The sequence below is a fragment of the Neopelma chrysocephalum genome, unplaced genomic scaffold (assembly GCF_003984885.1).
Source record: "Neopelma chrysocephalum unplaced genomic scaffold, ASM398488v2 Primary Assembly neopelma1_63, whole genome shotgun sequence".
NCBI classification, from domain to species: Eukaryota; Metazoa; Chordata; class Aves; order Passeriformes; family Pipridae; genus Neopelma; species Neopelma chrysocephalum.
In genome coordinates this window covers 1,309,009-1,324,803 of record NW_020897720.1, presented here as the reverse complement: position 1 = coordinate 1,324,803, position 15,795 = coordinate 1,309,009, and the positions used below count along the sequence as shown (strand labels likewise).

At 38.5% G+C, this 15,795-nt stretch overlaps 1 protein-coding gene across 2 annotated transcripts in view; it reads right to left on the bottom strand.

The window, feature by feature from the left end:
* SLIT3 (slit guidance ligand 3) overlaps window positions 1-15,795 on the bottom strand; it is a 479,718-nt gene that overhangs the window by 426,042 nt on the left and 37,881 nt on the right. For both annotated transcript variants that reach the window (XM_027682483.1, XM_027682484.1), the window contains one exon: window positions 9,032-9,103. In XM_027682483.1, the coding sequence (XP_027538284.1) occupies window positions 9,032-9,103 (72 nt within the window). The remainder of the gene's footprint in view (window positions 1-9,031; window positions 9,104-15,795) is intronic.

Below are 15,795 nucleotides of genomic sequence, written 5' to 3'. Positions count from 1 at the left end.
TGGGAGAGCCGTCGGAACCAGAGGTTGAGTCACTGTGTTTTTCCCCCCATTTTAACTTGTCACTCTGCACGCAGAAGCTGAAGCCAGTTAATAAGGACACATTTCAGAGCTGGCAGAGCACCCGGGGCCACCCTCAGAACCCACGTCCCCAGCTCTGTAGGTGATGACTAACCAGGCAGTCCTGATCCAGCTGGCTTTGCTCCAGATCAGAGCAGCACAAGAGGCTGGGGAAGTTCAGAGAAGCCTAATTTTGCCAAGCATCTCCAGGATGCTCTCAAATGTTGTGGAGAAAAGAATGAACTCTAATAGGGATTAATGTCTTAATTGGATAAAGTAAGTTTGTAACAAATATGGATAGAGCCTTTCCCAAATCTTCACTTGCGAAGCCTAGTCATGAAATAAAATGGATACAGTAAGTACATACTGGATTTTATCAATACTCCTTGTTTGATACTAAGAGTAAGACAAATTTTAAGAAGCATCAGAAAGCATTTACAACAGCTCTGTTGATGCAGAGTCATAGGCTGGACTTAGTAAGTTTAAAAGGCTACTATTGGTGCTAGTAAAATAAACTAAGTCTTTTCCAGTTCAGGATTGTGTTGAACACGCAATAACAGCATAATAATTTTTAATATGTTATCTCCAAGCCATGTGATTTGAAACTAAAATATGTTTGAGAGTGCTCTAAAAACCTTCCGGAAAATGGACACCCAGCAACATGGTTAAAGCTACCAAATAACTGCCAAATCATTAAGCGGAAAATTAATCCCAAAACTGGGAACCTCCTGATTTCTTGAGCTAAACATCAATGAAAAGAGAACATCACCTTTCAAATAGCACAGGAAAAAGTAGTAGAAATGCAAGGCAGTAATTACTCGGCTAACAGAGTAAAAAAACTTATTTCCAAGGCAGACTTATGCTTAATCTGCATGTGTGGCATTTCTTCTGGAAATGTATAATCCTTTGCCACAAACTCCCTTAAATAGCTTTGTAATAAGATGACCTGATCACAGAAGTTGGCAATAGGAACCTTCTTAGAAGAAAGACGCCACTGAAACCCAGTAGTAATTTTTGCAAAGAACACCCGTTCTTTCCCAATCGTGCCTGTTTCCCCTAAGAGGGGAAATAAGACATCTGCACACTATCATTTCAAATAACCAATTTTACACATGGGAAAAGCAGCACTGAGGAGAAAGCTTTCTGGCTTTTCAATATGTTTTCCTTTGTTTTCTACTCTCACGATATTAATAATAATAAATCTTTTATTATATTTTTTAATTGTTCTTCTGCACTGATTTGGACAGAAAAAAATCCTTAGACTTTTCAAATAAAACTGGTATTTGCATTTAAAAAAACTGGTTACATACATTATTTACAACCAGAGCCCAAAAGATCATCTAGAATGCCTTCAGCTTGATAAATGGTGTAAATGTCATCCAGCTATCTGCAGCACAAGCTTCTGACCTAATGCACATCTTTCTCAAGCCAGAAGTGCACCCCAGAGACCAGCAAACACTTACTGTAATTATTTACTGTCTTCTAAAAAGACCTGCTGTGATCTATACACAGTAAAACTACAATTACTGGATGTGGATAAAACCACAAAAACACCCTGTTACAAGCCCATGCTCTTCTGTCATGGCAACACTGTAACTCAAACTCCTGTAACAATTGAATTGTCGGGATCTTGCTTTAATGGGAAACGATAATGGAGCTCTAAGGCAGCAACCCAGGAGAGCTTTCTTTCTAGAAAGAGAACAAACAGAGAAATAAAGAGGACACTAAGAAAATTTATGATCTGGTTGCTTTTCCAAACACAGTTCCCGATGACATCCCCAGGATAAAAGAGGCTGGATTTGATCAGGAGTCATGATTTGATCCTCTGTGCCTGCTGAGGAGCAGGTTGGGAAGGAGGGTTTACAAGCAACGCTTCTAGTAAGGCTTTCAGCAGCAAATCCTTGGCAAACCACACCCGTGTGCAACAACCCCCTGGCTACAATAAACATCTTATAAAGGCACTCAAAGGAAAGCAGACATTGGTATAAGTGCATTCGAAGGAAAGCAGACATTGGTAAAATCTAACACACACTACACTCCTCAAACTCCAGCCAGGACACACCGACTTACCCAGACCAACCCCTGACTGCAGCACAGCACAATGGAACAACACCACACAGCAGAGGTAAGAAAACCTGTATATTTATGTTTAACCAGGGCAGCCTCATAAGTAAAGATGTAACTAAGTAGTTCCAGCTACTCCTACTAGAAATCATCTAAAGAAAATACTTACACAAAATCAAATACGCACACGCACTGCACAGACAGTAACATAAGGAAGCAGACAAGTCAAGAAAAGAGATGGAAAATTGAAATGCATTAAAATAAAACTAAAAGCCAACGTAACTAACAATTAAACACACCACACGGGTTTTCAGTGTCTAACAAGTTTATCACCAAAATTGCTTTGAAGTATGCAAATCCACGCAGCAATACACACTTCTGACCACCATCTCCAAAGCATATTAATGACAGAATAAACCATTGTTTCTAGGCAGTTTTAATGTGGTTTTAACACCTAGCTCAAGAAGAAAAATTAAGCAGTGAAGGTATTATTAAATAATAAAACTTTGCCTGCAAATTCTTCAGCAACATTTGGTATATTTTTTGTATCTTTGTGTAGATGTGCTTTCTTGTTTCTAATCTCCCCTTAAAAATTACTAATAACCCCCATATTCCGTGTTTACTGGTGCTCCTCCAGATATCATAGTTACATTTACTTATTTGCCTGTTTTACAGAACATACACAGTTTATTAGCTATGATGTGCATTTGCTGCATACCAAACTAGAAAACTCAGATGATCCATCACAATGCACAGCTGTGGCCATAGAGCACAGATGAGATTTTTCTTATTTCAGGAAGATTAATTTTTCTTATTTCAGAACAAAAACATTTTAAAAGCAAATTAAATGTAATCAGATAAAAGGCAACTTAAATTTCATTACAAATGACAGTTGAACAGTGCAAGTTCACAAAACTCCACGTGCTATCCTCTCTCATCCTTCTAAAACCAGCAGTCCTATAAGGAGGTTGATGTCAGATAGTTCCTGACAATCATTAATTTAAAGGAAAGGTGACACGTTTCACTTTCCAGTTTGGTTCAGTGATTCAATTAAATGTTTGAGTAGCACTCAAAAAAGCAAAACAGTCACTGATAGCCACTGACATCTCCCTGGGAAACACGAATTTCCAATTAAGAGATTGGAGGGTGCAGCCCAGGGTGAGACAGGCTGTCCTCCTGGAAGGTGAGACCAGGGAGCTCCAGGGTGGAGCAGATGGATGCCCAAAGGAGGTTGTGATCCTGTGGGAAGCAGGACAGGGTCCAGGCAGGACTTGCAGCCCTGTGGGGAGAGGAGCCCAGGCTGGAGCAGGGGAAGTGTGAGGAGCCCTTCCCCGGAGGAGAGAGGAGCAGCAGAGACAGCGTGTGATGAACTGACTGTAACCCCCATTCCCTGTGCCCTTGCACTGCTGGGGGCGAGCAGAGAGAGAATTCAGAAAGTTAAGCCCAGGAAGAAGAAAGGGGAAGGGGAAGGTGTTTTAAGATTTGGTTTCATTTCTCATTACCCTGCTCTGATTGGATTGGTAATAAAGTGAACACCCCTACAGTCAGGTCAGTTTTGCCCATGATGGTGACTGGTGAGTGACCTCTCATCTCTCCCCATAGGCCATTCCCTAGACTCTCACCCCTTGGCAGCTGAGGAGGACAGTGCTTGAGCAGCTTTGGTGGGTACCAGCACCCAGCCAGGGTCAACCCAGCACACAACCTCAGCCTTCTGTGATCCTGCTAAAATTGAATATTGCCTCCTTTTAAGGCTACTCAGAGAATTCCTATTGAATGCTACAAGTACTGACTCACTATTTTACCCATCCATCAATCAACTTTCAAAACATTCCACTGTGCAAGAAATAGGCATCCCACCGATCCAGCTTTGATAAATCACACAGTGCTACAAATGTTGACATTGTGGTAACAACAAGCAACTTACTACACAGTGGCTGTACCTGATACTAAAAGGCCATCCCATTTTATTGGAACAAATAACTGATCTACATCTCCATTTTGTTGATCTTGCTATTACTTCAGTAATAGTCTGACATTACTTCAGTAATAGTCAGAGATGAATATGATAAAACATTGGGACACCACAACTAGAAAGTTTAAGCACCACGAGATTTTAAAAGTATTATGGACACACAGCCATGAACCTGTTTTGTCTCAGAGTTCAGGATCACAGGGCTCTGCTCCCACACTACAACATCCAGCCTTGATATGAAATCTGAATTCTGATACTACCCTAAAAAGTAAACAATTTCAGAGCCTAATGGATGCTTCCACGAACCTGATACTTCTGCTATCAAATCTCAGCATCTAAGTCTCCAGAGCCTGGTTTATTCAGTGAAGTGACAACTAAGACAGTTCATTAAAAGTGAATAGACCCACCAAACGGCCCATGGCTATAAATTCATGGAGGCATCACTACAAGACTTGACTTTAGAGCACTTCTAAGAGTTTTCTTCTACCCACACAAAGGAGCTTTACCTTGACTACTTAGCAGCTGGTTGAGGTAGGGAGGCTTCAACAGAGAAATCAATATATTCCTAAATTACGGGGTGTTTGTGGGGGAATGGGCCTGTTTCCCCCTTTTGTTTTGTTTTTAAAGATAAATAAGTATCTCATGGACCACACTAGCATACTTACTTTTTAGTAAAAAGCTGATGCACTACAATCATTTTATACACCAGCTGTGCACACAAAGGATACACAGGATTCCAGCACTCACAAAGCTCTGTTTACAAACTTGGCTAATAAATTTCACTGGTTGTTTTGGATATTAGAAAGTAATTACCTTGGAATCAAAACCTGGGTTTATAGCTGTTAAATTACATGTTTCATTTTACTATACGTTCTCATCACTTGTATTAATAATACCTTTTACTTTATGGCTAGATATCAGTAAATATCTGAAACTATTTAAAAAAAAATATCTTTCTTGTTTCTAATACTCAATTTATTAAAAATGCCTTTTCCTTGATTCAGTTCTCCCATTAAAAGTGCCTGCAGTTTGAATTATTAGATAATTATCCCAGATAAAACAGTTAAGAAGCTTTAAAAACTTAGCAGTCAAGGCAACAGAGCAATGAGAAACATTTCCACCAGAGAACCCAATCCAGGGTTCATCCAACTTAAACTTAAAACTCTTATCTAAATCAAAGCAAACAAAATCCATGAGTCTCCAAGCCAATCTTTCTAGAAGAAAAGGCTCAAAGACCTTATGAGAAACTCGTTTTGTGGGACGTTTCACATTCCACTTAATCTTTATTTCACTATATATATTCCTGCTTCTAATAACAACCAGATGTGACAACGAAGTCTGTCCAGCACTGTAAAAGATACAAGGATATCCTGAAGCTCAGCATTTTGGGAGAGGCTTGGAGAAAAAAGGCAAAGGTACCTGGAGGTGAAGTGAAGGTTGAGGGAGCAGTTTTAATCTGAGCAGCATTCTAAATTGAAATTCATTCGTTATCAGAAAGGCTGTGTGTTTCAGTGGAAATGCCCCGTGCCCTGAGCCAAGGATGCTATGGTGACACACAAGGAAACCATCAGGGACACCAGCACTGCTCTTCCAAACTCTGCGTGTATGAAACAGCACAAGAACCAAACAGGTTTGTTCTCCAGCTTTTCAAGCACATCATTGACAAGAAACAACGTCCTACATTGCGATTTCCAGCAGCAACAAGGCTGAAGAGATTTTGCTGCTACTGAGCTACATAAATATAGTTGGTTCCTCCAATAAACCCCAAGGAAGATTTCAGCCCAGCTGACAGAACAATGAGTAAAGTCTTCAGTTAGTTTTGCAACCTTTAACTACTCCTGAAACATTAACAGGTCTTCCTTGAAACCCTCCAGCACACAAAATTCCTGCATGTTTAAGCAGGTCAGTCACTCCATCTCCACCAATTTCTATTCATGCTAATAAATATGCTCAATTTTCACACTCTTATCAAGTTACCAAAGTTAAAATGTCATCTCTCTGTTTAGTTTTAAAAAATAAAATAAAATCAAGCTCGTATTCCATTAACAAACCTATGGGGTGTTACATTCACTGTAATCCTGCTGAAGAGAGCAGCTGTAAGAATCACAGAATTCATCTGTATTTCCTACATGTCCACATGGACAAGACTATCCAAAATTTACAGTTTGGACACATTGCACAACAATATTTAGTTCCCAAAATTTTGCATCATTTGATCTGTAGCAAGCTTACACAATTAAAATACTCAATTTTGGACTTTCTACTTTATGAGGATTATAACTATTAAGAATAAAATAATGGACTAACAGCTTAGTAATCCATAGTCAAGAGTTTAAAAATACATCAGCAGAAATAATACAGCTTTAGCATGGACAATTAAAATTAAAATCAGTATTATCTACACTTTTTAATGTTCATTTTCATTCACTCCTCGTAAATCCCACAAAATCTCCATCACCTCTGCATCAGTCTGTCTTTGTTTCACTACTTTTATTCCCTTTCATCACTTTCTCAGCTATGCTTTCTTCTTGAAAGGCTGGGGTAGAGCAGCTGGGAGAGGAATGTAAGCACCAAACCTCTTCACTGGAGCATTTTACCCATTTGTGAACAGAGTGGCACTGCTGAATTTCAGACACTTCCTAACAGAAAGAACTCTGACTCTCCAGCAGTAGGACCATGACAGTAACACAAAATAACAGAAAGCAACCATATATATGTGTATGTGTGTGTATTTTTACAAGTTATAGTAGGAAAAAAATTCTCACTCTCATCCCATGACTGCAAAACATAAAAAACCAAACCACACTTGGGACTCTAAGAGTTCACTTAGCTAAGATTTATTTACTTAAAATACACACTGTATTTATGTAACACTTGTATCTTCAAAAGAAAAAGCAAGTTTCTTCTGACAAACAGTGTTAAAGTGATCTATCTAATGCACTATTAAACAGTAAGCAAGACTTTGAGTGAATGTCAGTGAATAAAGACAAATGTTCCGACAGCATCCGTTGGGAGGCATTACAGAACACAGCATTCAGATTAATCATTCTAGTCTGAGTAATTTTATTACAATCTTCATATTCTAAAAGCAAAACGATTTTCCTTGCTGTTAAGGACTATCATGTATCATGATTACATGATCTACTAAAAAATACACTCTCTGGTATTGGAAAACCTCTGCTATTTTCCATTTGTTGCTTTGTGTGAGGCACAAGTTATCAACACACACCCCACCTTCCACCAAAGCACAAACTACCAGAAAGTTCTTTCAGCCTCATGATAGGCACATACAATGTGACCACTCAGAGGGATTTTCAACCTGTTAAACTGCAATTTGTAGGGATACAGGTAAACTCACTAAAAGTTTTTATCTCGAAAGCATCACCATTTCCATAGACAACCAACCCACATGAACCAACTCTATTAAGAAATAAATACAACTGGCACCTTCCAGAGACCAGACAAAGATATCTGCAAGTACCAGCTCGATGTTACACTCAAGAGGAGTTTCAAGATACAACATCTCAAAACCATGCAAAGGACTTTAGGAAATACAACACAATTGTTCAGCCTGAGCAAATATATTCTAGGGCATTCAATAGTCACGACAAAGCTCGCAAAACAAGTCCAACAAAGATTTTGCAATGATTTTAAGACTAAAAGAAAGCTATAGCTTATAATTATTGATGTTTTTATACCTTTTTTTAATCTGCAGCACCATGTCATTGAATTACTTGTACAGCTTTTCATGAGCAAGTTTGGACAACACCAAAAGTTCATTACAGAAATTCTCCAAACTATCAATACCACTCGCTGCACAACACTCTCCAACTTGCCTCTAAATAGTCATGGTTCCAAAATTAATCTGCACTATCACCACGTGGTTTGTATGTCCACAGGAAGAAAAATTTACTGCTCTGCCCAAATGGTTTCTTTGGTTGTAGATAAAGGTATTTAAACACTTATGAAAACTCCACATGAATGGAGCAACTTTTCAACCAACAACAAGTAGTAACTTCACAATTTCACTGACCAAATCACAAGTCTTAGTATCTGATCTGCCATAAACAAACCCAAGCATTAAAAGAACAGTTTCATCATCTAGAACATCTTTCAAAAAGCCAGTGTAGATCATGAATTTAACTTTGTCAGGATCCAAAAACCAGTTTCAAGCAGCTTTTGACAACTCCTTTAGAAAAGTAGATGATTCTTTTCTTGATAAGTAGCTATGCAGGCACCTCATCATCCATTTTATTTTCATACACTTTCTAAGAATATATTTAAAAAATCATCCAGTCATTGTGCTAACACCACCTCTCCCTCCTCCCACCAAAAAGAAATAATTCCAAGCTCATGTTAGCCTTCTCTGCTGTTGACATGGGCCTTGATGCCATCTAATCATCTTATAGCACAGTTTTTATATTTTAAGGAAAAAAAAAATTCTTGACCTCTCCATACTACTTCATCTTCCTGACTGACAAGGCAACAGCCAGAACTTGGCTGGTCTGCCTGGCTATGCCTTGACTTAATTAAAAAAAAAAAGATAATTTTTTAAGCAAAAAAAAATAAAAATCTAACTGTGCATTATTTTTAAATAAGAATATGCAGTCTCTCTTCGTGGACATCTAGACTGTACTGGATATGAGAAGCTGCCACATTTCATGGTTTCTATAAACCTATATAGAGTTGAAAATAAGTCACCTTGATGTCATCATGGTGAATATATGAGAAACAGAAAAATGTTGTGGTTTCTCCTCCCTCTGATATTTATGCTCTATCCAATTACCACTACACACATGCAAACACACCCCTTAAAAAACCCTTACCAACTAGGTTTAATATCAGAGAAATTAAATCTCTCACCACAGTCAAAACACAACCATGGAAATCTGTAAAGCAAGGAACACACAATAGAAAAATAAATCAGATTATACTCACAGTCTAGTTAACTTCTGTGTGTTCTGAAAAAGCAGCTCTGGAAGGACTTGCAATTTATTCTTGTTCAAACGCCTAAACAGTAACAATTAGAATAAAGAAAAAAGATTAGATTATCTTCCAGTTTAAGAAGTTTATTCTATGATACATAAACATGAAGCTCATATTGTATGAACTCTGCACAGGATGCATCGTGCATGTCATTCACGCAGGAGCCAAAGGGATTGTGTCATTGCAGATCACCTGCCTACATCTGTGAGTTACAGAGTCAAGGAACAGTCACCACAGAGTCTGAAGGTTTTTATATGGATAAGTACACAAATATATTTTTTCAGTTTTCCTCTGGATGCCAGTGAATCACACACTCAGCTCACACTGCTCTAGGAATGGCTACCAGCAGGTATCTGGGTTTTCCTCTCTCTCCTTCTAAAAATACAGGCACAGAAAAACAGCACCTTAACCAACCAAGATTATTCCCAGCTTAGCTGTTATTTCTACAGTATAAACAATTATTATTCTTTTTTTGAAGAACTTCCTTGAAACTTCACTTTGCAAACAGGAGCACTCTTATAGAACACAAGAACATATGGGTAACCAAACCACTACATGGTGACTTGAAATAGAATATTAATCTGGAAGATTCTTCCAGGAACATTTTAGAGAACAGATTAATGTTTATACATTAGTCCCTTTTACTCAAAGTTTTACACTGATGACAACTTGCCAGTTTTCAGAAAACAACTGTTACAAGCTATTCCAGCCTAGTAGCTATAAAAAGCACGAGCCTCCTCTCCTTGAAAGGCGTGACAGCCCCGTGAAATCCAAAAGCAGTTCTACTTGTAAGACACAATCTTTTTCTTCAATCCTTTTTCTGTTGTTTGACAATAAAAACAGTCTCTTGCTTTATCCTAATGAAGTTGACCTGAACTAATCACACACAGCTCCCTGTTCTAAACAGGAAGCTGCGTCCTGTAAATTCATTTATGAGCCTGTCTTTATGCCCCCTTTGTTCCCAATCTACCTGACAAGTTAATTTGGATAGCAGATCTATTTTTTTGCTGAAGTTTTGATCTCCAAAAGACACCTGGAACTTTTATAAACCTACTGCTACTTCACACCCGATATCTGGTTTCCAGTTTTCCTGCACACTGAGTAATTTCACTATCAGAATTCAAGAATTTTTGGAATTGAAAGCCCTTCCTCAGAGATCAAACTAATGTTGTGGGGTTTCGTATGGCAGAGATTTCACATGGCTACCATATGAATATGTCTTGCATGACAAAGGGGTGATGGGAGGAAGGAGGAGTATTAACTTCTCTTTCTGACACCTAGAACAGATCAAAGGCAGCTCCTGCAATCCTGCTCCCAGAGCCTGTGCATCACACACACCACATGCTGCCTTCAGCAGAGACAAATATGGGTTATTTCCTAGTGCTTTTACCAACTCCCTAATTTCACTGCTGAGATAAATGAACAAAACAGTAAATAAAACACTAAACAAGAACATGAGAGATACTAAGCACTAGTTTGCCTTTAGGAAAGGAAATGGGAAGATGGATTCACTTACATCCATGTGACATTTCACAATTTTATACCTAAATAAACTTAATCTTCATCTTATTTAATTCAAGTTCGACGGTAATATGCTACTTAACCCTCATCAAATTCATTACTTCAGCTAAGGATGTTTATCTTCTAGAGTAACAGCATGAAATATAAGGAAAAAAAATACTTATGATAATGTAGGGCTCAGCACTCCTCAGCTCCATCCTCATTCACCACGACTACCACTAGTTATTGAGAAACACTCAACATATTCAACTTATTTATCAATCAGAATGAAAACTACTATCAGTGAAATGAATCTATTCCACACATTGTCCAATATTTATTCCTGTGGCTGACTGTCATTTCAGATTTCACAATGTACACACAATTACCCACTGTCAACCTGAAGTCATCTGACTTATCTCAGAGCAACATCCAAGGAATATGTTTCAAGAATATTCTTTCCTCTGCTTGCAAGGATTTCACAAATGCTGAGTTTGTGCTTATTGTTTTAAGCCAAGGAAACTAATGAAAATCAGATTAAGTTTCTAGAACAGGAGGTTTCACACCAACAAGCAGACAATATCTGTAGTAACAAAAAATTGTATTCTCAAGGTTAGAAAGTTTGCAACCTGAGAAGTCAAACATATACAACTTGTAGTGGCACAAACAACTTAGAGGAAAAAAAAAAAACCCTAACATCAAATTCTTTTTCCCTAACTTACTATCATATCAATCCAGAAGATTAAACATTTTAAATTATTTCCTATTATTTGTATGGCCCAACACTAACCTACCTGTGATGGAACAAATTCTCAGCTGCCCTTTTAAATTGTATTAAGTATCTGAAGATTTCATCCAGGCATAAGTATTGACTTTCTTTCAAATCTTACATGAAGTAAAGTCCACACAAGGACACTTCTGCAAAGCTCACATTGGGACATGCTCTTCACTAGCACTAAAATTTTCATATGGGTCTAAAATTATTTAATATTTTTAACATTATATTGTTATAAATTAAAGTCTTTTCACACTGCAGCAGTGAGTAAACTGAACCCGTGTATCAAGGTCAATAAGTTCAGGACATCCTTGCTTTGCTTTAACTCACATAAACTTGATTTTCAAAATAACCCAGCAGTCCTGGTTAGTGCTCCTGCACATGGTACATCCTCCACACACTGCAGGTACACAGCATTTCTGCCCCAAATCAGAGTTTGAAGCTCTAAGGCAAAGTTATGTGAGTTACAATAAAGCAAATTCAGGTAACAAGAAACATTTGAAGAGTCCATGGCTACTGATGTCCTTGTTTAAGCTACTGGGACTCTCCAAAAGACCTTCCACCACTTCCTAAGATTTATTTCAAGTTGAAATTTCTGCCAAAAGTCATTTGATTCATAGTTGGATTCTTAGGGGAACTCAGAGAATGAACAGGGGTTTGTTTCTTTTGCACATCACCTACTGTATTATAGTTGTAAATAACTTCTACTGCAATACTCACCAAAACATAAGACTAGATCACCTCATAGAAACTTAGACATACTTGCCATAGGATACATCTAACATGCTTATATTTATTATGTGTCAGAAAGCCACCAATAGCCTAGGAAAAAAAAAATCCCAGTTACACCTCTTATTTCTCTTCCTGGGCATGAGAGAAAGGCCATTAAGAAAGTCCTCAATACCGAAGTATCAAAGTACCAGACAGGATGTTTTTAAATTCAAAAAAAAGAGACATAGACAAAGATTATTTAATGAAAAGACCAAATGCTCTAAATGGTCATTTATAAGCAGTTTCCTCCAGTTTGACAAAGAAGTGCCAAACAGATGAAATGCAGTGGGATAGTTCCTGACACGAGCCTGACAATAGCTCCTAACAAGAGCTTTTCACCATCACATTATTGCCTAAATCTTAACCCTGTCAGGTGTTCAATTTTAATTACAGCAGTATTTCTGATTTCATAACAAGTACCTTGGAAATGGTGAAGCCTTATATTACAACAGTGAAATAAAAATGGTCTGCAAAAAGTTCATACACAGATTGAGTTAAAATCTTGTAAAATGATTTTGTGGATGTTGTTCTTGGGACTGCACTTTATTAACAAATACAGATATTCCTGATTTTAAATTAGTGACTTAAAATAGAAATAAAAATATATGATACCTGGAAATTGAATTTAAAGCAGAGTCACTTTTGCAACCGTAACTGGTTATATCATGGAGGAAGGACATGCCTTTGTGAATCTGAACAGTGGACTAAAATTAAAAAATTATCATTTACATTTTCTCATGAGCAAAATCAGACAAATTTTGTCACGCTAAATCGTTGGGATTGTTCAAACTGAGAATGCCACCTGGGACTCAGCACACTGCAACATAAAAACTTGGAAGTGGCCTCTTCCCTCATGCTGGTAACACATCCAGCCTGCAACCAGCCCGTGTGTGCACACCCAGCACCACCCCAGGTACAGCCAGGGCCAGGACGGGATCTGGGGCACAGAGCCAGGCAGGATCTGCTACAGATCATTTGACCTGTGACTGCTGGATGAGAAGGCAGCTGCTGAGTCTCCCATGTATTTTGAACTGGATGTTTTACAGCTCATAAGACCTGCAAAGTATTCCGGGAATCCAGAGCACTGGGCAGAATGATCCCTAATCACTCTGTGCCACAGGACAGATCAGCTCCAGTGCTGGATCAGAAGCAGCTCTGGATGTGCACAGCATGGAGTCCAGACTAATAAAGCCTCCTGGAAGCTGCAGAACTGTGCACAGAGGCTCTCCAGGAGTCATATCAGCTCTGGCAATACCTGCATTGAGTCAGATTTATTAAGTCTGATGAGACACATGCTGGCTGCACAGCCAACAACCTCCACACACTGCAACTCCCTCCACCTTCCAGACTGCTTTAACCACTCCTGTGCAGGGGAAATACAACTTGCCATATTCTGGTTTGTTGCTCTGCTCCTCAGGTCCCCATAAGTGACCCAAAAAAGCTGACCAGGCACCAACTGCACACAATAGTTCTTGATGTGTAAGCAATGGGATTCCAGGAGTCCATATGTCACCTCCAAGGCATCCATGAAACCAACACCCTGGGACAGTGCTCTCTCACTGGGCTCATATTCACCTGTGGTTCTGCCTGGAAGGTGTTTAGGGAGCTGTAAATGTTAAAAGCTAAAAGCCCATACTTCTGTATGCAGGAATTCACTGGCACACTTTTAAAACCAAGATTGCTTAGAAAACTGAAAAATTCAGTCTAGGGTATAAACTTATCTAGAGTTCATTTAAATTTGGATACAAGACAGTTTCATCCTCTCAAAATCCCTCATATAGAACCAGGTATGGTAGTGATTTCACTCTTCTAATCACCTTAGAGGAATGCAGTGCTTAAATGCCAGTGTATGAAATTCTGGTGTATTGGAGGAGCACTTCTATAAAATGTGTGATGTCATATATAATAATATTCATAACATCGTATATATATGCATGATATCTTTGCCCACCACAAAAAATTCATAATTCCAGCTGCAGCCAAGAGATAGGAATATGTGCAGATGTGTATATAGACATATATATGCATATGCATATCCATGTAGTTGTGCCTACATATCTATAAATATGGACTTTCTCCTTATTTTACTTCAGTCAGAGGCCCTCTGTCCCAACTCCTATGCCCTTCCATGCCTCTAAGTAAGCCCTTTTTCTCCTAGTTATCTTGGATGCTGACTTCTATTTTCATATAAAATTAATACATAAATTTCTGTACTTCACAGCCTTATAATATTACAAACTATATTTTCCTGATTTACTATTCAAATAGCTTAAAATACAGATTTCTAGAATCTGTGACCTTTATAAGTCCCATCCATGCAACAGTGTCCTCTGGTTTATTATTGTTTTCTTTAGAGCAGCCACATTTAGCATCAAACCCACTGTTTCAACACAGGACAAACACTCCCTCTCACCACCCAAAAAAGATTTGGCTCACATATATAAAAAGGGCCAGTTTTCCCCTTCCTCCCTCAGCCTACTGCCCAACTGGGGGTTTTTATGTCCTGAAGGCAAAGGGATGGAGGGAAACAACCTCTGTGTCAATCACAGAATATCAAGGGCCCTTAAAAAAACAATGGAGAAGTTATTAACTGTGAAATTCCTACCTTCCTGGCTCCAACCAGGCTAATCATATTCCTTCCTCTGTCTGAAGCTGGGATAGGAGAGAAACTTAACTATTAAGATTCCCCTGACTATTAAAACACAGAGTAGGAAACAACCACCAAAGGTTGGAAAGAAACAACACTACCAGCCTAGAAGTAAACTGAAGATCTTAAGCAGGATCATTCCATGAAACAAATGGAGGAAAAAACCTTCATTTCACAAAGGTTATTTTAATATTGATTGTATTTTTGCTTTATTCCTTTGCTTGTCTTCTGGATAACTTCTGGTTGAGTCAAAACCCCTCAATATCAGTAGGGAAATTTTCAATTTGTTTTCAAGGTCACGTTTCCCTGGAGGAGAAACTTTCTGTGGGCACTGGCTTGAGCTGCATCCCTCATGTTCACACACTTGGAAGGGTCACATCCAGTTCAGGTGCTGCTGCCTCGTGGAGCTCCACTCACAATAAGAGCAAACAGAAACTAAATCTAATCTCTATCATAGGCATGATCAGCACAGATGGAAAAGAACAAGATGCACAAGGAAGCACAACCAGTACTAGAACATTGCTCAGCTCACAACCATTTTTATCTTTTTTTCAAGAACATCCTAAACCAGATTCTTTGCTACTGCAAATTATAAAGGAGAATACACTTGAACAAGCAGGCAGTGTGACACCCCTCCCATGCAGGATATCCCTTCCTTCTCAAGGCTTTTAGCACCACTGGAACACTTCAGGAAGTTCAGAAGAATTTCAGGGTTCAGAATTCAAATGAACAGGTAAAAGAACATTTAAAATCTCTGAGAACTGTGCATTCCTTATACAATTAATTTGGAAATTTGAAAAAGCTTTAATGCAATAACAATCCTTCTTGACTTCTCTCATTCATCTGCACACAGGGTGCACAAATACACCTCAGAGTGGGTCTGAGAAGCAACATTACCAGATCATACCAAACACAGTTGTATCCAGTATTTTGAGAGAGAGCACCTTCAGCTTCATACTTTGTTCTCACAGCTGCAGAAGAGTTTTACTTTGAGTAAGAAACAAATCAAAGAAAACCCAAACC